The 25,581-nt window shown below is 51.6% G+C and overlaps 1 protein-coding gene across 1 annotated transcript in view; it reads left to right on the top strand.

Moving 5' to 3' along the window:
- Positions 1 to 25,581, top strand: part of LOC140716969 (serine/threonine-protein phosphatase 2A 65 kDa regulatory subunit A beta isoform-like) — an 83,394-nt gene that overhangs the window by 48,111 nt on the left and 9,702 nt on the right. Inside the window, 5 exon segments of the mRNA XM_073030167.1 lie at positions 3,279 to 3,452; positions 6,839 to 6,899; positions 9,381 to 9,535; positions 19,117 to 19,259; positions 24,504 to 24,595. Of these exon segments, the coding sequence (XP_072886268.1) occupies positions 3,279 to 3,452; positions 6,839 to 6,899; positions 9,381 to 9,535; positions 19,117 to 19,259; positions 24,504 to 24,595 (625 nt within the window).

Raw genomic sequence — 25,581 nt, 5'->3', positions numbered from 1 at the left:
CCTCGTAACATTCGATAAGTTTCAATCAGATTCACCTCCCTTCCTTCCCTTCGGAGTACAGACCCGGAGCCATCAACCTCTTCCCCTTGAATGTTTTCACCTTCATTCCCAGGATCACTCTCATGAACTTTCTCTAATACCAGCACATCTTGGGTAAAGGGCCCGAAGCTGCTCACAATACTCCCAACTGCGAGGCTTCAGCATTGCCCCTATATTTGTTCTGGCCCTCTCAAAATGAAAGCCGGCATTCCGTTTTCCTGCCTTACCACCCTGTCAGCCTGCAAGATAACGTTTAGAGAACCCTACGCGAGGTCTCCCAAGTGCCCTTGCACCTCTGCCTTCTGGAATTTTCTCCCCATTTAGAAAGAAGTGTATGCCTTCATTCCTTCTTACCAAAGTGCATATGGCTGTACACTTCTGGCAGTAGGCAGCCGTCGATCCCGGGGGACCGTGGGTTTGCGCCTCTGGTGGACTTGCGGTGTCCTCTCCAGGGTGCCGGCCTGGGCAGGAAAGTTTGAAGAACTGGCTGTTGCCCATGAAGTGGGTTTCCCCCCTCTCCGCGTCACTGATGTAGTCGAAGGGAAGGGCAAGCGCCGATACAGCTGGGCACCAGGGTCCTCGCAGAGGTCGTAAACAACATCAAACTGCCTTAGGGGTTTACTCCCAAAGCCTTCCCCGTGGGTGGGTGTGGTCGCGAGGCAGCGGAGGTTTAAAATCAGGGCTTTCCCTCTCCTAGGTGGGCTGCCGTCCAAGGCTGATGGTCCTCACCTGCCCGAAAAACTTTTGGACACTACAGTATATTCCGGCTGCCACTGCCTTGCTGTTCTCCTGATCTGTCAAGCCCTTCTGCAGACTCGCTCTGCTTCCTCAACACTACCCGCCCCTCCTCCTGTCTTGGTATCATCCACAAATTTGGCCACCGGGCCGTCAGTTCCATCGTTCAGATCATTGACATATTCTTGGAAAGAAAAAGTCGCAATGCCGACCCCTGCGGAACACCAATAGTCACCTGCAGTCAACCAGAAAGGGCAACTCTTTGCCTACTGTCAATCAGCCAACCTTCTACCTGTGCTAAGGTGTCTTCTGTAATAGTGTGGCACCTTGTCAAAGGCCTTCTGAAACTCCCAAGTAAACAGCGTCCACTGACCCTCCTCTGTCTATCCTGCCTGTAATTTCCCCTCACGGAAACCATGCACCTCCAAGTACCGGAAGCCTCGTCCTTATTAATGGATTCCCAACGTTTTCCCAACCACTTGAAGACAGGCTAACGGGCTCCCTGGGTTTTGCCTCCCTCCCATCTTAAAAGAGTGAAGTGACATTTGGAAATTTCCAGTCCTCCGGAACCATTCCAGAATCTAATGACTCTTGAAAGATTATTCCTAATGCCTCCCCAATCTCTAAAGCTGCCTCTTTCAGCACCCTGCGGTGCGGCCCATCTGGCGCAGGTGACTTGACTACCGTCAAAGCTTCCAGCTTCCCAAGCACCTTCTTAATAGCAGCAACTGCGCTCGCTTCTGCTAACCGACGCTCGAGTTCCTGGCGTGACCACAGCTATGTATAGTACTGCGCAAAAGTCCTGGGCTCGTGTGCATAGCTGGGGTGTCTGGGGTTTGCACGGTCCTGCGGTGATTCTTCTATATCGCACTGGGCTGCTGCCGCGGGGGGAAAAAAAATCAGATTTCATGACACCTGTGAGGGGTGATGAACCTGATTCTGATACGGGTCTCTGTTGCGGACTGAGAGTGGGAAGGGGGGCAGGGAGAGGGGGAATTGTGTCCCTGCCCCCCTCTTTTGGTGAATGTCGGTGGTATCGTGGTCCTGCATTTGTATTCATAGACTGTGGACTTTTTCCAGACTTAGGGTTTTTATTTTTTTTTATATTGCTTGTTTCCTTTCATCTTGTTGTGCAGGGGGTGTGTTTCAGGAGGTTAAATGTTCTGTTGGGTTGGGGGGGGTCGATGTTGCTGTTCCACTTTGTGTGTGGAGGGGAGGGGTGGTTTTGGTGGGGGGGGGCTGATGATCGGGATGCCGTTCTTTTTCGTACGGGGGGGAGTGTGTGTGTAGGTTTCGTGTTTCTCTCTGAATGACTTCCATGTTTCTTTCTTTGCTTCGTGGCTATCTGGAGAGGACAGATTTCAGAGTTGTACATGGATACATGCTTTGATAATAAATGAACCTCTGACTCTCTGGTTGGGAAAGGTGGGGAGGGAGCGGGAAGCACCAGAGGGACATTCTTTAACGATCAATAAGCCAATTGTTTGGAATCAAGTGACCTTGCCTGGTGTCTCAGGGCTGGGGGTGTTTCTGTACCCGCGCCACCCCCTCCTGCCCCTGGCACTCCTTCTCTGGCGCCTGTCCCACGCCCCTCCCGTGGGCGCTCCACCCTCGCCATTCCCAACATCCTGTGCTCCCGCCAGATTGACAAACTTGCTCTCCGCTGCACGTCGACAAGTCTTCGACACCCTGGCTATATGCATGTCCCCTAAGTATTGTAAGTGTGAAAGTGACGTTCATAATTTCTTTTGTGGGGTTAATATTTCATTAATGTCTGAGATGATATTTGAAAGGAGAGAGTTTGGGGAGTGCCAGTGTATCTGTGAGACAGTGTTCGCAGTATGAACGTTTTTCACCTGTGCTGTACTCAGAAAATTGCCTTGGGGATACGAATGGACTGGTCAAAGAACACAGAGGCAGTCTACAAGAAGGGTCAGAGCCGTCTCTACTTCCTGAGGAGACTGAGGTCCTTTAACATCTGCCGGACGATGCTGAGGATGTTCTACGAGGCTGTGGTGGCCAGTGCTATCATGTTTGCTGTTGTGTGCTGGGGCAGCAGGCTGAGGGTAGCAGACACCAACAGAATCAACAATCTCATTCGTAAGGCCAGTGATGTTGTGGGGGTGGAACTGGACTCTCTGACGGTGGTGTCTGAAAAGAGGATGCTGTCCAAGTTGCACGCCATCTTGGACAATGACTCCCATCCACTCCATAATGTACTGGTTAGGCACAGGAGTACGTTCAGCCAGAGACTCATTCCACCGAGATGTAACACTGAGCGTCATAGGAAGTCATTCCTGCCTGTGGCCATCAAACTTCACAACTCCTCCCTCGGAGTGTCAGACACCCTGCGCCAATAGGCTGGTCCTGGACTTATTTCCACTTGGCACGATTAACTTATTATTATTTAACTATTTATGGTTTTATATTGCTATATTTCTACACTATTCGTGGTGATCCCTCAGGATCAATAAAGTATGTCTGTCTGTCTGTCTCCTCCCTAGTGCCCTGAGGTCCGTCTGAACATTATCTCCAATCTGGACTGCGTGAATGAAGTGATTGGAATTCGCCAGTTATCACAGTCTCTGCTGCCAGCCATTGTGGAATTAGCAGAAGATGCCAAATGGAGAGTGCGCCTGGCGATCATCGAGTACATGCCCCTGCTCGCAGGGCAGCTGGTGGGTGTTTTGTTCTAAAATGTTCTTCATAGTCTTATTAGCAGTGCTTCCGTGTGGATGATTTGCAGAATGGAAATGATTGCCCATATTAAATTCATACTTTAAAGACGCAAATAACTTTGAACGTCTTCAATTTCCTTTTTGTACCAGAAGCAACCGTGCGATGGTAACTATTATACTCGTAGCCCACCGACATGGGTAGCCTTACCTTAGACCCGGGGCTCCCCACCTTTTTTTTTGATTGACCATTAGCCTGCGGATCCCGGGGTGGGGAGCCTTTTTAGTCCAGCAGGTTTAAGGACTGCAGACTTTTTCAGACTTACGGTTTTTATATTCTATTTTTTATATCGCTTGTTTCTTTTCATTTTGTTGTGCGAGGGCTGTTTGGGGGTTAACTGTTCTGTTGGATATTTGTGTTGGGTTGGGGGGGGATCGATGTTGCTGTTCCATTTTGTGTGTGGCGGGAGGGGTGGTTTTGGGGGGCTGATGATCAGGATGCTATTTTTTTTGTACTGGAGGGGTGTAGGTTTCGTGTTTCTCTCTGAAAGACTTTCATGTTTCTCTCTTTGCTTCGTGGCTATCTGGAGAAGACAGATTTCAGAGTTGTACATGGATACATGCTTTGATAATGAGTGACCCTCTGACTCTTTGGTTGGGAAAAGGGGGAAGGGAGCAGGAAGCACCAGAGAGACATTCTGTAATGACCAATAAACGAATTGTTTGGAACCAAGTGACCTCTTGAGAGCAGAATTAGTCCATTCAGCCCTTCGAGTATCCTGCAACATTCCACCATGGCTGATTCATCGTCCCTCTCAACCTCATTCTCCTGTCTTCGCCCCGTATCCTTCCACGCCCTGATTAATCAAGAGCCTGCCGTCCTCCATTTTAATTACACCCAATGTCTCGGCCCCCATGGTCGTCCGTGGAAGTGAATTCACCACCCTCCGGCCTGAAGAAATCGCTCCTCATCTCTGTTTCTGCCAGGCGCTCCGATTACCTCCGCCATCCCAGAGACGTGCTGGTTGTAAGCTGGTTATTGTAGATTACCTCTCTGTGTCGGTAACTAGCAGAAATACTGAGGTCGTGTTCATGGGTTCAGTGTCCACTCAGAGATCAGATGGCAGAGGGGAAGAAGCTGTTCGTGAATCGCAGAGTGTGTGTCTTCAGGCTCCTGTACCTCCTCCCTGATGGCGGAGGGGACGAAGCTATTCCTGAATCACTGTGTGTGTGTCTTCAGGCTCCTGTACCTCCTCCCTGATGGCAGGAGGGGAAGAAGCTGTTCCTGAATCGCTGAGTGTGTGTCTTCAGGCTCCTGTACCTCCTCCCTGATGGCAGGAGGGGAAGAAGCTGTTCCTGAATCGCTGAGTGTGTGTCTTCAGGCTGCTGTACCTCCTCCCTGATGGCAGGAGGGGAAGAAGCTGTTCCTGAATCGCTGAGTGTGTGCCTTCAGGCTCCTGTACCTCCTCCCTGATGGCAGAGGGGAAGAAGCTGTTCCTGAATCGCTGAGTGTGTGTCTTCAGGCTCCTGTACCTCCTCCCTGATGATGGAGGGGAAGAAGCTGTTCCTGAATCGCTGAGTGTGTGTCTTCAGGCTCCTGTACCTCCTCCCTGATGGCGGAGGGGAAGAAGCTGTTCCTGAATCGCTGAGTGTGTGTCTTCAGGCTCCTGTACCTCCTCCCTGATGGCGGAGGGGAAGAAGCTGTTCCTGAATCGCTGAGTGTGTGTCTTCAGGCTCCTGTACCTCCTCCCTGATGGCGGAGGGGAAGAAGCTGTTCCTGAATCGCTGAGTGTGTGTCTTCAGGCTCCTGTACCTCCTCCCTGATGGCGGAGGGGAAGAAGCTGTTCCTGAATCGCTGAGTGTGTGCCTTCAGGCTCCTGTACCTCCTCCCTGATGGCGGAGGGGAAGAAGCTGTTCCTGAATCGCTGAGTGTGTGTCTTCAGGCTCCTGTACTTCCTCCCTGATGGCAGAGGGGAAGAAGCTGTTCCTGAATCGCTGAGTGTGTGCCTTCAGGCTCCTGTACCTCCTCCCTGATGATGGAGGGGAAGAAGCTGTTCCTGAATCGCTGAGTGTGTGTCTTCAGGCTCCTGTACCTCCGCCCTGATGGTAGCTGTGAGAAGAGGGCATGTCCTGGGTGTTGGGGGGGTCCTTAATGATGGACCCAGCCTTTTTGAGGCAACGCTCCTTGAAGATGTCCTGGATAATACGAAGGCTAGAGCCCATGATGGAGCTGACTAATTTTACAACTCTCCTGTATCATACCAGATTTTGTATGGGATTGGTTTTAAGGAAGCCAGTCACCCTCAGTTTCCGTGTGAAAACACAAGGTAGATTTTCTCAGCCAGAAACTAACAATGCTCCTGTTGTGCTGTGTTCCCGTGTTTTACGGTTAATCATAAAACTGTTCAGTGAATATTTACACCTTTGTAGTTAAAGAGTTGTCAAGGTCCGGGTAAGAGTCACCGGCAGAGCTTGTGGTTGGACTACTCAGCCACACGGTTACCCTGGGGGAGTTTTTATTTGTGCTGGATACGAAGCAAAGTAACCTGAGAATTATGCACCGCGGGAAAAGGCTAACTCGTTCCCAGTGATTGAATGTAGAAAGTAGAATGGTGCATTGTCATGTCGAAGAGAGATACCGCGCTGGTCGGGAGTGTGAGATCTGTAATCTGAATAATCCAGCACACGTGGCAGCTTGCGTAATGTTTAAATCGTGAAGTTGAAATAGCTTCCTGCTGTGGATCTGGGTGCATGGGTTATTAAAAATACAGGCCCTGCCTGCCCTTCGATTGCCGCTCAGCAAACCCTGATCCCACCCTAGCCCAAACAGGAGACAGGTAACAGTGACTACTAACTGGGTGCGTCTCTGGATTGTGGGAGGAAACGCTGGCATCCCACAGGGAAAACGTACCGGCTCCTCACAGGTGACAATCAGAATTGAACTCTGACCTCCCCCCCCCCCTCCAGCTGTAATAGTGTCATGCCAACTGCTACGCTACCGATAGTGGTAACGTTCTTACTTTAATGGTTCATTAAACCATTGGACACTTCTAAGTTTTTTCCTATTTTTCATGGATCATAGTCCTGATCAAAGAAATTGATTCAAGGATATTCGAAAGTACTTGAAGCAAGTACATTAGATAGGGTATCTTTTGTATAGCCTTCTGCCATGGCACGATCTAGTTTTGCTGCAGTTTATTAGAGGATGTGGCCAGTCTTTCTTGTGTGACCCCTTGGCCGTTGGCTCAAAGAAGTTAGCTAACCGTGCCGGTAAGTAGCAACGGGCGGAGGCGGCCAGAATGCAAATGTCGCGAGTTGGCACGTTCTGCTAGAAATCCCAGGAGTTGTTTTATCAACGCTCTTCTTTTTTTCCGTCAAAACCTGTTTAGGGGGTGGAGTTTTTCGATGAGAAGTTGAACTCGTTGTGCATGACGTGGCTGGTGGATCACGGTGAGTACAGCCTTGACGAATCGTGACTTCTGCTGAGCGAAAAGCCCTTCAGAGTTGTCCGCGTCGTTTAACAGTGCTTTCTTTGATGCTGAGTGAGCCCGCTAAACCCCTTACCAAAAGTTCATCATCCTGCTTCGTCACATCCTCAAAGGATTGGATCATGCCCCTCCTCACAAAGCCGTGCTGACTCTCCCGAATCAGGCTGTGCTTCTTGTAAACCCTGTCTGTAAGAATCTTCTCCTAAAACTCACTGGTCTGTAATTCCCAGAGTCATCCCTGCTCTCCTCCTTGAACAAGGAAATAACATTTGCCAGCTTCCAATCCTCTGGGACTACCTCCAGTGAGGATGCCCAGATCGTCACTAAAGGTGCAGCGATCTCTTCCCTTGCTTCCCATAAGTAACCCTGGGGCCCCGGGGACTTATCCGCCCTAAGTTCCAGCACGTCCTCTTTCTTAATGTCAACAAGTTGTAGCATATCACTGCCCTCACAAACATCAAGGTCCCCCTCACTGGTGGTTACTGAAGCAAAGTCTTCGCTGCGGATCTCCCCCCAAAGTCCTCCGGCTCCAGACACGTTTCGTCTTTCAGCACTGGCCGGCCCGGACCCTCACTCTGGCCATCCTCCTGTTCTCCAGTGTCTCGGGGTTTTTCCCCCTGAATCCTACTCGCCAAGTCCTCGCTTCTAGTTCTCCCGAGTCCATTCTTCACGCCCTTCCTGGCCACCTTCTGTGACTCTCCGGAGCCCAGGCTGATCTTCGCATCCTACGCTTCTAGACTAGCTGTTCCGCATCTCTTGTCAAGCATGGCTCCTTCGCCCTTCTGTCCTTTCCCCGCCTCAGTGGGACAAGCCTCTGCAGAGCCCCATCCAAGTGAAGCCCTAAACGACTTCCGCGTCTCAATTGTGTGTTTCTGAGTGCATTCATCCCAGTTTGTACTCCCAGATTCCTGCCCAATGCCATCATAATCCTAACACCACCTCCCCCCCCCCCAATTCTTACTGCTACAAGTACACTTTTAGTACACTAGTACACAAAGGTAACAAGAAACAGACCGGACTTTAACAGATACGTTTATTTATTTAATTATTCGAGAATGGCCCAACAAGCCACATCGCCCAGAAACCAGCCGATCTAACCCTCGCCTAATCACAGGACAGTTTACAATGACCAGTGAGCCTGCTAGCCGGGACGTCTCCAGACTCTGCGGGGTGTTGCGAGACGTGAGCTAGACCCACGAGCCACTCCGGTTAGTTGCCTCTTATTCCACAGGCAGCGGAGCTGGGGATCTGAAACAGTAGCTGAAAAATTCTGGAGATGCTCAACAGAGCAGGCGAATGAACGGGCAGGGATTCACAGACACATCTCCCAACATGGCCTCGTGCCGGCCTCATCCACTCCTTTTTTCTCACCCCCCTCTATGTACGAGTTCCCAATCCTGCCTGCGTCTCCAGAAGCCGCCCATCACATCTGCAGTGGTTTTCTTCTTGCCTGGCGGTCACAGCTATGCAGTACTCAAGCCGGCTTTAAGGCAACATCGCTCAGGTCCTGTGTTGTTTTTTTGTAAAAGATGGCTCTCTTCGTTCTCTTGGGGGTAAGCGGGTTGTGGTATTTAGTTGATGCCGGAAGCCTCTCCTGAGACTTCGGCCACTCATGTGTGTCACCCGTCGTAAATCTCTCAGCCGTTAAATTGGGAGCTTTCAAGCTTCTGTGCATTCGTCAGTCAGAATGTAGTTTGTCCTTGCAATCGATATTCACGTTCCTTATCCTTTTTATAAGTGAATGGCAGATGAGGATATTTTTCCCTGTGCAAGTAATTTCCCAGAAACAGCCGGGCTGATTTTTCTTTAAAGTGCGTCTTGATTAAAGACCAATAAAATTAACAACAGATTTGATTTGGACTGTTTTGCTTTTCGTGTAGGTCCGTTTTACCCTGGAATCTGAATATTGCAGTTAGGGCTTAATTACTTCCCTGTGCAAGAAATTTCCCAAAAGCAGCTGGGCTGATTTTTCTTTAAAGTGCGTTTTGATGAAAGACCAATAAAATTAGCAACAGATTTGATTTGGACTGTTTTGCTTTTCGTGTAGGTCCCTGGAATCTGAATATTGCGGTTAGGGCTTGAACAATGACTAATTATTCAATTACAATAATTAGTAATAAATAATGGTAATCTATCCGATGTATTTTTTAAAGTATCCAATGGGGCAGACAGTGGCGTCGTGGTTAGCACAACGGTTTACAATTGGGTTCGATTTCCGCCGCCGCCTGTGAGGAGTTTATACGTTCTCCCCGTTTCCTCCCAAAGACGTCTTGGTTGGTAGGTTAATTGGTCATTGTAAATTGTCCTGTGATTAGGCTAGGCTCGCAGGGCAAGAAGGGCCTGTTCCGTGCTGTATCTCAATAAATAATAAACAATAAATAAGTATATTAAAACGCTACTTTCCAAGCGCCTAATTCTTGACCCTGTGAACGCTGTCTTGCAGTGTACGCCATTCGCGAGGCCGCGACCAACAACTTGACCAAGTTGGTGGAGAAGTTCGGCAAAGACTGGGCGGAATCCACCATTGTGCCGAAAGTGCTTGCCATGGCCAGCGACCCCAACTACCTTCACAGAATGACTACCCTGTTCTGCATTAACGTGAGTATCACCTTCACAATGCTTCCATTAAACTTCACAAGCTGCTAAAATATTCCATGAATAAAACGTACAGTTAGAACACACAAAGGATTTAACAGAGATATTATGGATTTATTTAAAATGTTCTTCTAATATGTTCACTGTGAATGTTTAGATTCTGCAAAAAAATCAATTAACAACACTTAATTCTTCATTTAATTTCTCAACGTTGCCAAAGCTGCTCCTTCCAGTATTGGCATCTGCTTGATGCGAGGCTCGGCGCTTTTGCGTTATTTGCCGAGGTGGAGTGGTGTTTCGTGTTTAATCGGCAAGGTGTCTGGAGTAGAAAGTGATTTGAGGGCGAGACTTCTCATGATTCTGTGAAGCAGAGTTCCGATCCGTCCCTGTGGAAATGGACGGACGGTGTTAGCTGAAGGACAACTGATTTAATGACCGGTTGACCCACCTGATGGCTTACAACTGTGAAGTTTTATTTCACAAGGGTCTGTTTCCGCGATGTAGTGGACTATGCTGAGAGATCTGAATACCTTGAAATGGACGTTATACGTTATCTGGCTGAGGGAATTTTAAGTTTTTTGATGCAACTACAATTTACAAGTGGTCTTAAAGGCCCCCACAGTCTTCAGCTTTGCAGCTCTCCTGTTGCAGAGCTCCCTGGTTTTATTTGATGGGCCTGGGCCTCGCTGGAGTTCGGACAAGGTGAGGGGGAGATTCCATTGAAATGCTTAGATAGAGTGGATGTGGAGAGGATGTTTCCTATAGTGGGGGAGTCTAGGACCAGAGGGCACAGATAGAGTGGGTGTGGAGAGGATGTTTCCTATAGTGGGGGAGTCTAGGACCAGAGGACACAGATAGAGTGGGTGTGGAGAGGATGTTTCCTATAGTGGGGGAGTCTAGGACCAGAGGGCACAGATAGAGTGGGTGTGGAGAGGATGTTTCCTATAGTGGGGGAGTCTAGGACCAGAGGACACAGATAGAGTGGGTGTGGAGAGGATGTTTCCTATAGTGGGGGAGTCTAGGACCAGAGGGCACAGATAGAGTGGGTGTGGAGAGGTTGTTTCCTATGGTGGGGGAGTCTAGGACTAGAGGACACAGATAGAGTGGATGTGGAGAGGATGTTTCCTATAGTGGGGGAGTCTAGGACCAGAGGGCACAGATAGAGTGGGTGTGGAGAGGATGTTTCCTATAGTGGGGGAGTCTAGGACCAGAGGACACAGATAGAGTGGGTGTGGAGAGGATGTTTCCTATAGTGGGGGAGTCTGGGACCAGAGGACACAGATAGAGTGGATGTGGAGAGGATGTTTCCTATAGTGGGGGAGTCTAGGACCAGAGGACACAGATAGAGTGGGTGTGGAGAGGATGTTTCCTATAGTGGGGGAGTCTAGGACCAGAGGACACAGATAGAGTGGATGTGGAGAGGATGTTTCCTATAGTGGGGGAGTCTAGGACCAGAGGACACAGATAGAGTGGATGTGGAGATGATGTTTCCTATAGTGGGGGAGTCTAGGACCAGAGGACACAGATAGAGTGGGTGTGGAGAGGATGTTTCCTATAGTGGGGGAGTCTAGGACCAGAGGACACAGATAGAGTGGATGTGGAGAGGATGTTTCCTATAGTGGGGGAGTCTGGGACCAGAGGACACAGATAGAGTGGATGTGGAGAGGATGTTTCCTATAGTGGGGGAGTCTGGGACCAGAGGACACAGATAGAGTGGATGTGGAGATGATGTTTCCTATAGTGGGGGAGTCTAGGACCAGAGGACACAGATAGAGTGGGTGTGGAGAGGATGTTTCCTATAGTGGGGGAGTCTAGGACCAGAGGACACAGATAGAGTGGATGTGGAGAGGATGTTTCCTATAGTGGGGGAGTGTGGGACCAGAGGACACAGATAGAGTGGATGTGGAGAGGATGTTTCCTATAGTGGGGGAGTCTGGGACCAGAGGACACAGATAGATTGGGTGTGGAGAGGATGTTTCCTACAGTGGGGGAGTCTAGGACCAGAGGGCACAGATAGAGTGGATGTGGAGAGGATGTTTCCTGTAGTGGGGGAGTCTAGGACCAGAGGGCACAGATAGAGTGGATGTGGAGAGGATGTTTCCTGTAGTGGGGGAGTCTCGGACCAGAGGACACAGATAGAGTGGATGTGGAGAGGATGTTTCCTATAGTGGGGGAGTCTAGGACCAGAGGACACAGATAGAGTGGGTGTGGAGAGGATGTTTCCTATAGTGGGGGAGTCTAGGACCAGAGGACACAGATAGAGTGGATGTGGAGAGGATGTTTCCTATAGTAGGGGAGTCTAGGACCAGAGGGCACAGATAGAGTGGGTGTGGAGAGGATGTTTCCTATAGTGGGGGAGTCTAGGACCAGAGGGCACAGATAGAGTGGGTGTGGAGAGGATGTTTCCTATAGTGGGGGAGTCTAGGACCAAGGGCACAGATAGAGTGGGTGTGGAGAGGATGTTTCCTATAGTGGGGGAGTCTAGGACCAGAGGACACAGATAGAGTAGATGTGGAGAGGATGTTTCCTATAGTGGGGGAGTCTAGGACCAGAGGACACAGATAGAGTGGATGTGGAGAGGATGTTTCCTATAGTGGGGGAGTCTAGGACCAGAGGACACAGATGGAGTGGATGTGGAGAGGATGTTTCCTATAGTGGGGGAGTCTAGGACCAGAGAACACAGCCTTTGGAGCAGAGGGATATCCCTTTTAGAACGGAGATGAAGAATTTCTTTAGCCAGAGGGTGGTGAGTCCACAGAATTCATCGCCACAGGCAGCGATGGAGGCCAAGTCACTGGGTATATTTGAAGTGGAGCTTGATAGGTTCTGGAGGGTATCGTGCTCTGCTCGACCTGGCATTTTTTACGGTGTCCTAAAGGATTTGGCAAGCTGGACTCTCAAGAACGCAGGTCGGCTGCCGCGGACCAGGTTGGATTGTAAGTGGCCTGAGAGTGGGGAATGAACCAGTGTTCAGTCGATTTAAGCACCGAGCCAGGTTAAAAGAGTTGAGGGCGAAAGACTCACATCTCCGTGAGGCTTTACTCACCTCTGCACTGAACCGACTTGTCACTGTCAGTACTTCCCTCCGCACTGAACTTGCCTAGTTCGAGTGGCTCCTGGACCAGCTACAGGTCTGAACTGACTCCCTGGCTGTGGCCTGAGGCCATCGGGGCCCTGGACCAGCTACAGGTCTGAACTGACTGCCTGGCTGTGGCCTGAGGCCATCGGGGCCCTGGACCAGCTACAGATCTGAACTGACTCCCTGGCTGTGGCCTGAGGCCATCGGGGCCCTGGACCAGCTACAGATCTGAACTGACTCCCTGGCTGTGGCCTGAGGCCATCGGGACCCTGGACCAGCTACAGGTCTGAACTGACTGCCTGGCTGTGGCCTGAGGCCATCGGGGCCCTGGACCAGCTACAGGTCTGAACTGACTCCCTGGCTGTGGCCTGAGGCCATCGGGGCCCTGGACCAGCTACAGGTCTGAACTGACTCCCTGGCTGTGGCCTGAGGCCATCGGGGCCCTGGACCAGCTACAGGTCTGAACTGACTCCCTGGCTGTGGCCTGAGGCCATCGGGGCCCTGGACCAGCTACAGGTCTGAACTGACTGCCTGGCTGTGGCCTGAGGCCATCGGGGCCCTGGATCAGCTATAGGTCTGAACTGGCTCCCTGGCTGTGGCCTGAGGCCATCGGGGCCCTGGACCAGCTACAGGTCTGAACTGACTCCCTGGCTGTGGCCTGAGGCCATCGGGGCCCTGGACCAGCTACAGGTCTGAACTGACTCCCTGGCTGTGGCCTGAGGCCATCGGGGCCCTGGACCAGCTACAGGTCTGAACTGACTCCCTGGCTGTGGCCTGAGGCCATCGGGGCCCTGGACCAGCTACAGGTCTGAACTGGCTCCCTGGCTGTGGCCTGAGGCCATCGGGGCCCTGGACCAGCTACAGGTCTGAACTGGCTCCCTGGCTGTGGCCTGAGGCCATCGGGGCCCTGGACCAGCTATAGGTCTGAACTGGCTCCCTGGCTGTGGCCTGAGGCCATCGGGGCCCTGGACCAGCTACAGGTCTGAACTGGCTCCCTGGCTGTGGCCTGAGGCCATCGGGGCCCTGGACCAGCTACAGGTCTGAACTGACTGCCTGGCTGTGGCCTGAGGCCATCGGGGCCCTGGACCAGTTACAGGTCTGAACTGACTGCCTGGCTGTGGCCTGAGGCCATCGGGGCCCTGGACCAGCTACAGGTCTGAACTGACTCCCTGGCTGTGGCCTGAGGCCATCGGGGCCCTGGACCAGCTACAGATCTGAACTGACTCCCTGGCTGTGGCCTGAGGCCATCGGGGCCCTGGACCAGCTACAGGTCTGAACTGACTCCCTGGCTGTGGCCTGAGGCCATCGGGGCCCTGGACCAGCTACAGGTCTGAACTGACTCCCTGGCTGTGGCCTGAGGCCATCGGGGCCCTGGACCAGCTACAGGTCTGAACTGGCTCCCTGGCTGTGGCCTGAGGCCATCGGGGCCCTGGACCAGCTACAGGTCTGAACTGGCTCCCTGTCTGTGGCCTGAGGCCATCGGGGCCCTGGACCAGCTACAGATCTGAACTGACTCCCTGGCTGTGGCCTGAGGCCATCGGGGCCCTGGACCAGCTACAGGTCTGAACTGACTGCCTGGCTGTGGCCTGAGGCCATCGGGGCCCTGGACCAGCTACAGGTCTGAACTGGCTCCCTGGCTGTGGCCTGAGGCCATCGGGGCCCTGGACCAGCTACAGGTCTGAACTGACTGCCTGGCTGTGGCCTGAGGCCATCGGGGCCCTGGACCAGCTACAGGTCTGAACTGGCTCCCTGGCTGTGGACCTAATTCCAGTGACTCTGCGGGTCTTGTTCTATGTCTTTACTATTTTTAAATTCTTGTTTGCACGGTTTGTTCTTTCTGCGCACGTTGCGTGGGGTTCCTTTTCCGTGGATTCTCTTGTGTTTCTTCGCTTTCTGACTGCCTGCAAGAAGACGAATCTCCTGCTAGTATATGGAGCTCACACTTTGGTAATGAATGTGCTTTGAACTTTGGACCTCTGGATCAGCAGGAGCAGCCCAGAAAGTGATCCCTGTGCGGGCTTTGGACCAAAGCAGGGCTCGCGTCCTGCGGGAGTGTCCGCTGGGATTCCAACCCACAGGGATGGGCCACAGGCCACGTTCACAGCTGAGGGGGCAGTGAAGAGAAACACAGCGAGCCCAGTAAGGAGAGTAAACGTCAGTGTGATAAGGAATGCAAGATTATATTTAGTTTGGTGTAAGCAACACGGGAGGGTGATATTGTTCCTGTCGTCGTTGAGTGGCTGAACGATTCAGTGAGTGAGTGGAGTGGTGGGGAGGCACCGTAATGATTTATTACTGAAATGCTGAGGAGGAGGGTTTTCTGGGACGCACCTTATTAATCCACAAACCTCTAGCGGCGAGCTTCCCGCAAGATGGCAGTGTGCTCGGGCGCGACGAGGCCAGCCAAAGGTGTTATTGTCTTTTATTTATTTACGATTGCAAGGCCCTGCTGGATCTTAACAGAGTGCTGCGGGTCTACCCCATCGGCGAGTTGCCCGCCGGCGGAGAAGGTGAAGGAGCTGGATTCGGGGCAGATGGCGCTGCTCCCCGCGTCAGAGAGGCAGCAGCGGGGTCGGCGTGCAGTCTGGCAGCGAGCGATTGTCTTAGTCTCTCGTGTCGAGCATTGTTAACGTGTAATGCTGCAAGTCTGGTCCACTGATTTATTGGCGGACTGCAGGGGTTTGAGCCTCCCAGGAGAGAGGCGTCAGGAGCTGGCGCTGGAGGTGGAGTAGCGCGGCGTCTATGCTAACGTTGGTGCCGTCCCCCTCCCTCCAAGTGTTTGCTCGGCAGGAGACAGGATTTATGTGCCCGACTCCAAACTGCTGCAACATTCATGGACTCAGGGACTTGCACGGTATGTTTTTTGTGTGACTGCTGTATGTGCCACGTGCTGTGCATGACTGTTGGTACTGTGTCTTGTACCGTGACCCTGAAAGAGTGCGGTTGAATGACAGTTAAACTTGAACTTGATGTAAGCAGCCAAGTATAGCGAAACATTGGAATATTACCATCCGGACTTGGAAATATATTGCCATTAGTTCCGAGACCCCCTTTGTAACGGGCGTCTCTGAAAACGCAGCCTTTTAGCCCCTCGCTAACGGCCGCTGGACTCAGCGGGGAGAAACTTCAGGCTTCGTACGTCGAGGGTGTACGAGACTTTGTACGAGGGTGCAGAATCCGTGAGGCTGGGGTATCTGGCCCACCCAAACCCCGGTTTGTGTGAACGCTGTGTGACTTACTGCCCCTGACGATCGTCTGTCAGCAAGGAATAACAGACCGTACCCTGCTTAGAATGATTCAGGAGTCTATTTAAGAACGTTAACTGCAGCAAAAGGAAAGAGAGAGGGAAAAAATTTACAAAAGGGGCCCGTTCTACTGAGACAGTCACATGTGCACAGTGGAGCTCGAACCTTGAACTTGTCTGTAAATCGCGCGCCGGACCCTCCCTCGGTCTGCGTGAAAGCACACACACCACCTTCCGAAGGTCGCTGGAAATCCACCTTGAGCAAACGGGCTTTCCCATTGGGAGTATCGGCCCTTCCTCCTCGAAGCCACTCACCTGCACAACAGGGACGGCGTCGCCCACCGCCTTCCCTCCTGCCTCCTCCCGGCTCCCGGCTCCCCCTCGTTCTCTAGCACCTCCTCCCAATTCCACCATCCTGATCGGCTGACACCACATTCCTAAGCCTCTTATCTCAGCTCAAATCCAAGCGGGCTGAAAGCAGGACAGGCTGCTCTTTACAGGCCCGAAATGGCCAACATGAGGGGGCATAGTTTTTAGGTGCCGAGGGGGTGTCAGGGGTGAAGTTTTTCACACAGTCTTTTAAGAATTTCTTAGATGAGTCCGTGAGGCTTAGAAAACTAGAGGGCTATACGCTAGGGAAATTCTAGGCAGTTTCTAGAGTAGGTTACAGGTACGTGGGCTTGTAATCTGCTTTAAATTTCTATGTTCTAAAACAGACGCGGTTAAACCTCCCAGTCCTCTCGTGCTTCCCCACCCGTTCCTGCCTGTTCAGTTTGTTTGACGTTAGAATTCTGACTCAGCACTCGCTACGCGAGTGTTCTCTGTCCCACCCCTGCTGCCTCACTAGCTTAAACCCTCCCAAAGAGCTGGAGCGAACCTCACTGCCAGGGTACGGATGCACAGAGGCGGTTTTCAATAGTGCAGGAGTCTGGGACCAGAGGGCACAGCCTCAGGATAGAAGGACGTCCCTTTCGAGCAGAGCTGAGGGGGAATCTCTTCAGCCAGAGGGTGGGGAATCTGTGGAATTCATTGCCACAGACGGCCATGGAGGCCGAGCCATTGAATATATTTAAAGTGGAGGTTGATCAGTTAAGTGCGTGAAGGGATACGGGGAGAAGACAGGAGAATGGGACTGAGGAAAATAAATCAGCCATGATGGAATGGTGGAGGGGACTTATAGAAACGTAGAAAGCCTACAGCACAGTACAGGCCCTTTGGCCCACAAAGCTGTGTTGAACATGTCCCTACCTTAGAACTACCTTGGCTCACCCACAGCCCTCTATTTTTCTGAGCTCCATGTATCCATCCAGGAGTCTCTTAAAAGACCCTATCGTATCCGGATTCACCACTGCCATCAGCAACCCATCCCACGCACTCACCATTATCTGCGTAAAAGAATTACCCCTGATATCTCCTCTGTACCTACTTCCAAGCACCTTAAAAATATGCCCCCTCATGTTAGTCATTTCACCCTGGGAGTAAGCCTCTGACTATCCACACGATCGATGCCTCTCATTATCTTATACACCCCTATCAGGTCACCTCTCATCCTCCGTCGCTCCAAGGAGAAAAGGCCAAGTTCACTCAACCTATTCTCATAAGGCATGCTCCCCGATCCAGGCAACATCCTTGTAAATCTCCTCTGCACCCTTTCTATGGTTTCCACGTCCTTCCTCTAGTGAGGCGACCAGAATTGAACACAGTACTCCAAGTGGGGTCTGACCAGGGTCCTGTACAGCTGCAACATTACCTCTCGGCTCCTAAACTCGATCCCATGATTGATGAAGGCCAATACACCGTACGCCTTCTTAACCACAGAGTCAACCTGCGCAGCTGCTTCGAGTGTCCTATGGATTCGGACCCCAAGATCCCTCCGATCCTCCACACTGCCAAGAGTCTGACCATTAATGCTATATTCTGCCATCATATTTGACTCGATAGCCTAATTCTGCTCTTGCGTCTTACAGTCTCGGTTCCCTCTTGGCTCGGGTCAGCTTGCCATGGAAGAGGTCCCAGTGATGCCTGCCTGCCTGCTCTCTGCACCCACTCTTTGTCTCTTCATCTCAGCCGTCCTGCCTTCCTGTTTCTAAACTCGCCGAGGGGGTAGTCCGGCGATTACAATAGACCACCATTTCAGATTCAGATTCAGTTTATTGTCATTTAGAAACCACAAATGCAATGCAGTTAAAAAATGAGACAACGTTCCTCCAGAATGATATCACAAAAGCACACGACAAAGCAGACTACACCAGAAAATCCACATAACGTTCGGCAATCCCCAATCCAGAGTCCGGAGAGGCTGCTGTGTATTAATATCGCGCTACCCTGGAAAGGAGCTCCAAACCCACCAGACAAAAACAAGACTAAAAACTAAAACTACAAGACCTGCACAAAACCACATAGTTACAACATATCGTTACAACAGTGCAAGCAATAGCATAATTGATTAAAGACAGTCCATGGGCACAGTAAAAATAGTCCAAAGATGTTAAAGGACTATAAGTTCAAAAGAAATCACCACACAGTTTCCACAAGTCCTCAGGGTCCCGACAGACTCGCCATCCCACGCCGGCGGCAGAAGGGAGTACCCCTGCTATGGACTTCCACGGCGCCACCCGACTCAGCCTCGCAGACACAGCACACAATGAAAACTCTGTCGAACCCAGCCTCGCAGACACAGCACACATCGAAAGTGACCTGACCGCAGCGGACTCCGAGTCCGTCGAACCTCTGAGCCGACGACCATCCCCTCCGGCACAGCCTCTCCGAGCACCATCCTCTGCCGAGCGTATCAAGACGGCCCCGCCAACGGCCATCGGCAACGCGACCCCGAGGACTGGGGGCCTGTTCTTCCCAGCAGAGTCCCGGACCTCACAGCAGCAGCAGCAACGAAGAAGGTCTTCCTGGAGATTCCCCGATGTTCCTCCGTGCTCCCACGTCCGTTTTCAATCGATTATGATTGCGCACGGCACCCCACTTCACAAATAACAGATAATCAGCTCCGGAGTGGCCGCTGCAAGCTGCGTCACACCGCCATCTTGGAAGAAACTTACTTCTTTACAACACTTCAATTGACCTGTAAATCCCCTTTGCAGGACCTCCTCTCTCTCCTTGCCGATTATCACCGGTGCCAGCGTGGACCGTGTCTTTTCATCACGGGGCAAAATTGCACTAATCAGATGGGTGATCTTTTCTTCCGTCTGGAAGGTGGGGGCTGTGAGTGAACGTTTGCATTCCCTGCTGTCTGTCTGTCTGTTTCAGGTGTTGTCTGAAGCCTGTGGCCAGGAGATCACAGCGAAGCACATGCTGCCGACGGTCCTCCAGATGGCAGGCGACCAGGTGGCAAACGTTCGCTTCAACGTGGCGAAGTCGTTGCAGAAAATAGGACCGGTTTTAGATGCCAGGTAGGTACGCCACTGAGTTGGGGCTCGTAACCCGGCCCGCGGAGCATGTTCCGTCTCTGGTTTGGGACGCAAGTTGAGATGCCGCTTGTGGTGGCATTTAGTGATGGAGCCACAGGCCCGTTCCGGCCAAGACCTCCCGTCTCTGCCGGTCCCAGATTCCTAACCTGGGGTCCGTGGACCCCTTAGCTTAACGGTGTCGGTCCGTGGCACCAAGATAGTTGTGAACCCCTGCTTTAAACCTTCCCCGCCCACGTACCTGTCCTCTTCAAAGTTGTCAATGTTGAGTTGGCTCAACCACTTCCTCTGGCAGCTCATTCCGTGTACTGTGTGGGAGAGGGGCATAAACTTAACCCTCAGTCCATCTCCTCTCCCCACCCTCACTCTCCTCCTTTGCTAACCTTAAACGATCTTCGCTGTCCTGAGATTAACACCACAAGCCACAGGAGCAGAAATAGACTGTTTGGCCCATCGACGCTGCACAGCCATTCTATCGTGCTGATTTACTATCCCCCCCTCAGCCCCACTCTCTTGCCTTCTTGCCAAGGACATTGTGGCCCGTTTCTGCCCTCCGAATGACTTGTATTGCCTTCGTATTCCCAAGGGCCTCGTTTTACTACCGCTTTCCCGAGCCATGCGTAATATTCCTTTCTGTAAGGTTGTAAGACTGACCTTGCACACACTCTCTCATCACCCACGCTACCCGAGGAACTCCAATCAACTGGCCTTTAGAAGGGTCCAACGTAGAATAGTACAGCACAGTACAGGCCCTTCAGCCCACAGTGTTGTGCCGACCCTCAAACCCTGCCTCCCATGTATCCCCCCACCTTAAATTCCTCCATATACCTGTCTAGTAGTCTCTTAAACTTCACTAGTGTGTCTGCCTCCACCACTGACTCGGGCAGTGCATTCCACGCACCAACCACTCTCTGAGTGAAAAACCTTCCTCTAATATCCCCCTTGAACTTCCCTCCCCTCACCTTAAAGCCACATCCTCTTGTACTGAGCAGTGGTGCCCTGGGGAAGAGGTGTCGCTGTCCCCTCGAGCAGCTGCTTCCCAGATTACCCTCTCCTGTCCCTGCCTAATACTCTTACAATTACCCCTTCTGCGCCTCAGCACCTTCACCCAAGGATCAGTTTTAATCCGTGAATATCTTAAAACTGAGGGAATTACAATTGCGGCTGAAAATGTGATCATCCGGCCCGGCTCATTTCCTCGTAGGCTCTGTGACGTCGACGTCTGGTGTAACCCTCCTAGACGCAGTTACTGATTTTGACCCATTGAAGCCTCTGGCGCTCAGGAAATTCCGTTTGGTACTGGGGAGGTTGAAGTCAGCCACTCAGTAAACCCTTTCCGTGACTGGGGTTGGGGGGGGGTGGGGGGATAATAAATCGGCTGTGACGGAATGGCAGAGTAGACTCGATGGGCTGGACGGCCTGATTCCGTTCCTGTGTCGCACGTCGTATCTGCCTGTAGATCTGCTCCCCAGCTCCCAGTGGCCTTTTGGGAGCCCAGCGAACCATTTTATTTGTGTGTCATGCAATGTGTCTGCTTCGACTTCAGTGAGACCTTTGACAAGGTCCTGCACAGGAGGCTGGTCTTTATAGACAATAGACAATAGGTGCAGAAGTAGACCATTCGGCCCTTCGAGCCTGCACCGCCATTCTGACATCATGGCTGATCAATCACTATCAATACCCGGTTCCTGCCTTGTCCCCATATCCCTTGATTCCCCTATCCATAAGATACCTATCTAGCTCCTTCTTGAAAGCATCCAGAGAATTGGCCTCCACTGCCTTCCAAGGCAGTGCATTCCAGACACCCACAACTCTCTGGGAGAAGAAGTTTTTCCTTAACTCTGACCCAAATGACCTACCCCTTATTCTCAAACCATGCCCTCTGGTACTGGACTCTCCCAGCATCTGGAACCTATTTCCTGCCTCTATCTTGTCCAATCCCTTAATAATCTTATATGTTGCAATTAGATCCCCTCTCAATCTCCTTAATTCCAGCGTGTACAAGCCCAGTCTCTCTAACCTCTCTGCGTAAGACAGTCCGGACATCCCAGGAATTAACCTTGTGAATCTACGCTGCACTTCCTCTACAGCCAGGATGTCCGTCCTTAACCTTGGAGACCAAAACTGTACACAGTACTCCAGGTGTGGTCTCACCAGGGCTCTGTACAAATGCAAGAGGATTTCCTTGCTCTTGTACTCAATTGCCTTTGTAATAAAGGCCAACATTCCATTAGCCTTCTTCACTGCCTGCTGCACTTGCTCATTCACCTTCAGTGACTGATGAACAAGGACTCCAAGATCTCTTTGTATTTCTCCCTTACCTAATTCTACGCCATTCAGATAATAATCTGCCTTCCTGTTCTTACTCCCAAAGTGGATAACCTCACACTTAATAACATTAAACGTCATCTGCCAAGTATCTGCCCACTCACCCAGCCAATCCAAGTCACCCTGAATTCTCCTAACATCCTCATCACATGTCACACTGCCACCCAGCTTAGTATCATCAGCAGACTTGCTGATGTTATTCTTAATGCCTTCATCCAAATCGTTGACGTAAATTGTAAACAGCTGTGGTCCCAGTACTGAGCCCTGTGGCACCCCACTAGTCACCACCTGCCATTCCGAGAAACACCCATTCACCGCTACCCTTTGCTTTCTATCTGCCAACCAGTTTTCTATCCATGTCAATACCTTCCCCCCCAATGCCATGAGCTTTGATTTTACCCACCAATCTCCTATGTGGGACCTTATCAAATGCCTTCTGAAAATCGAGGTACACTACATCCACTGGATCTCCCTTGTCTAACTTCCTGGTTACATCCTCAAAAAAATCCCAACAGATTAGTCAAGTTTTATTGTTAAAACTTCTGGCAAGCTGGCAACGTGGGTTAAAAGTTGTCTGCGGATGATGTTTCAAGCAAAGCCCAGGTTCCGGAAATAGTTGTACTGTATGGAAGCATGCCCTCCCGTCCATTGCGTCTGTACTGACAATCACTCCTTGCTATAGTAACCCACTTAGCCACGCTAACTCCACATCCCTTTGTCTTGCTCACTGTAGAAAAGGCCCGTTGACCCACAATTCTTCCTTCTCAGTCCTGGCGAAGGCTCTCGGCCTGAAGCGTCGACTGTTCATTAATTTCCGTAGGTGCTACCTGGCCTGCCGAGGTGCTCCGGCATTTTGTGCATGTTGCTCTGGAACTCCCACACCTGCAAAAGCAAAAAAACAAAATCAGCGCCCAATTGAACCACGTCCTTTTGCCTACAAGTGGCCAATATGCTCCGTTCCCTGCACATTCATTTGCCTGTCTAACAGTGTCTTAAACACTTCAACACTCACAAAAAAATGCCGGAGGAACTCGGCAGGTCAGGCAGCACCAGTCGACGTTTCAGACCGTGACCCTCCTTCGGATCTTAAACGCTTCTTTCGTATCTGCATCGACTGCCACCAGACCCATCAGTGTGTTCCAGGCACTCAAATCCTCGGCACATCTTCGAGCTGTTTTCCTCTTGCTCTCGCATCTTACCCATCAGCCGTCTGTCTTTGCCTTTGCAAACTTCAATCAGCCCGTCCCTCAGACTCCACTGCTCTGGAGAAAGCAATCCCAATTTAGCAACCTCTCAGGTAAAGGCTGCAGTACCAGCTAGCATGTCTTCTTTACCTTCTTCAGACCCTTTAAAGGGGAGACCTGAGCTCAAATCAGAACTCCAAATGTGACCCAGCCAGAGATTTATCACATCCTGGTAAACGTCTTCTGTACCCTCTCCAAAGCCTTCACACTCTTTAAAGGCCTGACCAGAGCGGAATTCAGTACCTCAAGTGTGACCCAACCAGAGATTTATCTCAGGCAATGTCATGGTAAACGTCTTCTATACCCTCTCCAAAGCCTTCACACTCTTTAAAGGCCTGACCAGAGCGGAATTCAGTACCTCAAGTGTGACCCAACCAGAGATTTATCTCAGGCAATGTCATGGTAAACGTCTTCTGTACCCTCTCCAAAGCCTTCACACTCTTTAAAGGCCTGACCAGAGCAGAATTCAGTACCCCAAGTGTGACCCAACCAGAGATTTATCTCAGACAATGTCATGGTAAACGTCTTCTGTACCCTCTCCAAAGCCTTCACACTCTTTAAAGGCCTGACCAGCGCTGAATTCAGTACCCCAAGTGTGACCTAACCAGAGATTTATCTCAGGCAACGTCATGGTAAACGTCTTCTGTACCCTCTCCAAAGCCTTCACACTCTTTAAAGGCCTGACCAGCGCTGAATTCAGTACCCCAAGTGTGACCCAACCAGAGATTTATCTCAGGCAACGTCATGGTAAACGTCTTCTGTACCCTCTCCAAAGCCTTCACACTCTTTAAAGGCCTGACCAGCGCTGAATTCAGTACCCCAAGTGTGACCTAACCAGAGATTAATCAAGTGACTGTCCAGGTTTTTGTTCCTGCATGAAAAGTTTACTCCTCCGATCCTCTTTAATACATCTTCCCTCTCCCCTTCGACCACTGACGGACAAACCCTGGTTAGAACCGAAAACTGCACAGTGAGATTTCAGTCAGCACCACCACCATCATCATCACGTGCCACGATTGTTCTTGGTTTGTGCCCTTGCCTCCTGGGCAGCTTGTGTCCTTACAAGACGGGGTGACCCCAGCCATAATCGGTACTCTTCAGAGATTGTCTGCCCGGCGTCAGTGGTCGCATCACCAGGGCTTGTGATCCGCACCGGCTGCACACGTGACCGTCCGCTATCTGCTCCCAGGTGCTACACCTTGCCCAAGGGTGACCTGCAGGCTAGCGGAGGGAAGGAGTGCCTTACACCTCCTTTGGTAGCGATGTATCTCCCCACCCCCCAACCCGCCAACCCGTCCGGGTAACGATGTTTGTGAAATTGTGCGTTTCGGATTTGATGGGAATTTGTGTGGAAAGTAGTAGCAGATGGATTGCATTAAAAGGAAATTTATGAATTTAATGCCCCCTCTCGCCAACGGCGTAAAAATGGGGCATCCTTTTGCATCCCCTCACCCAAATGAGCTGAGCTGCAGTTTCTGACCGCTCCACCCCGTACCTGGCCAGTAAAAGATCAGTTGTGGTAGCGGGAGCCTGCGTGAGAGGCAGAAACAGGAGGTTTTTAATCTGGGTAATACCCAGTTCCGTTCTGGATTGAAGTGAATGTGCTGCTGTCTAGTCTTTAAGCTCACAGGTACTAAAAATCACTTTTAAATCGCAGCACTTTACAGAACGAGGTCAAACCAATATTGGAGAAATTGAGTCAGGACCAAGATATGGACGTGAAATACTTCGCGCAGGAAGCCATGACTGGTAAGTTGCGGCTTTGCACCCAGCTCGGTCCCGGCATAAGCATTCTCCCCTCAGGCAGTTCCGGCCTGCATCGTGTCCCAGAGTCCCAGCTCGGTCCCAGCATAAGCATTCTCCCCTCAGGCAGTTCCGGCCTGCATCGTGTCCCAGAGTCCCAGCTCGGTCCCAGCATAAGCATTCTCCCCTCAGGCAGTTCCGGCCTGCATCGTGTCCCAGAGTCCCAGCTCGGTCCCAGCATAAGCATTCTCCCCTCAGGCAGTTCCGGCCTGCATCGTGTCCCAGAGTCCCAGCTCAGTCCCAGCATAAGCATTCTCTCCTCAGGCAGTTCCGGCCTGCATCGTGTCCCAGAGTCCCAGCTCGGTCCCAGCATAAGCATTCTCCCCTCAGGCAGTTCCGGCCTGCATCGTGTCCCAGAGTCCCAGCTCGGTCCCAGCATAAGCATTCTCCCCTCAGGCAGTTCCGGCCTGCATCGTGTCCCAGAGTCCCAGCTCGGTCCCAGCATAAGCATTCTCCCCTCAAGCAGTTCCGGCCTGCATCGTGTCCCAGAGTCCCAGCTCGGTCCCAGCATAAGCATTCTCCCCTCAGGCAGTTCCGGCCTGCACCGTGTCCCAGAGTCCCAGCTCGGTCCCAGCATAAGCATTCTCTCCTCAAGCAGTTCCGGCCTGCATCGTGTCCCAGAGTCCCAGCTCGGTCCCAGCATAAGCATTCTCTCCTCAAGCAGTTCCGGCCTGCATCGTGTCCCAGAGTCCCAGCTCGGTCCCAGCATAAGCATTCTCCCCTCAGGCAGTTCCGGCCTGCATCGTGTCCCAGAGTCCCAGCTCGGTCCCAGCATAAGCATTCTCCCCTCAGGCAGTTCCGGCCTGCATCGTGTCCCAGAGTCCCAGCTCGGTCCCAGCATAAGCATTCTCCCCTCAAGCAGTTCCGGTCTGCATCGTGTCCCAGAGTCCCAGCTCGGTCCCAGCATAAGCATTCTCTCCTCAAGCAGTTCC

The sequence above is a fragment of the Hemitrygon akajei genome, chromosome 26 (assembly GCF_048418815.1).
Source record: "Hemitrygon akajei chromosome 26, sHemAka1.3, whole genome shotgun sequence".
In the NCBI taxonomy this organism is placed as follows: domain Eukaryota; kingdom Metazoa; phylum Chordata; class Chondrichthyes; order Myliobatiformes; family Dasyatidae; genus Hemitrygon; species Hemitrygon akajei.
The sequence above is the reverse complement of the archived record's forward strand: the minus strand, read 5'-3'. Positions and strand labels throughout refer to the sequence as shown.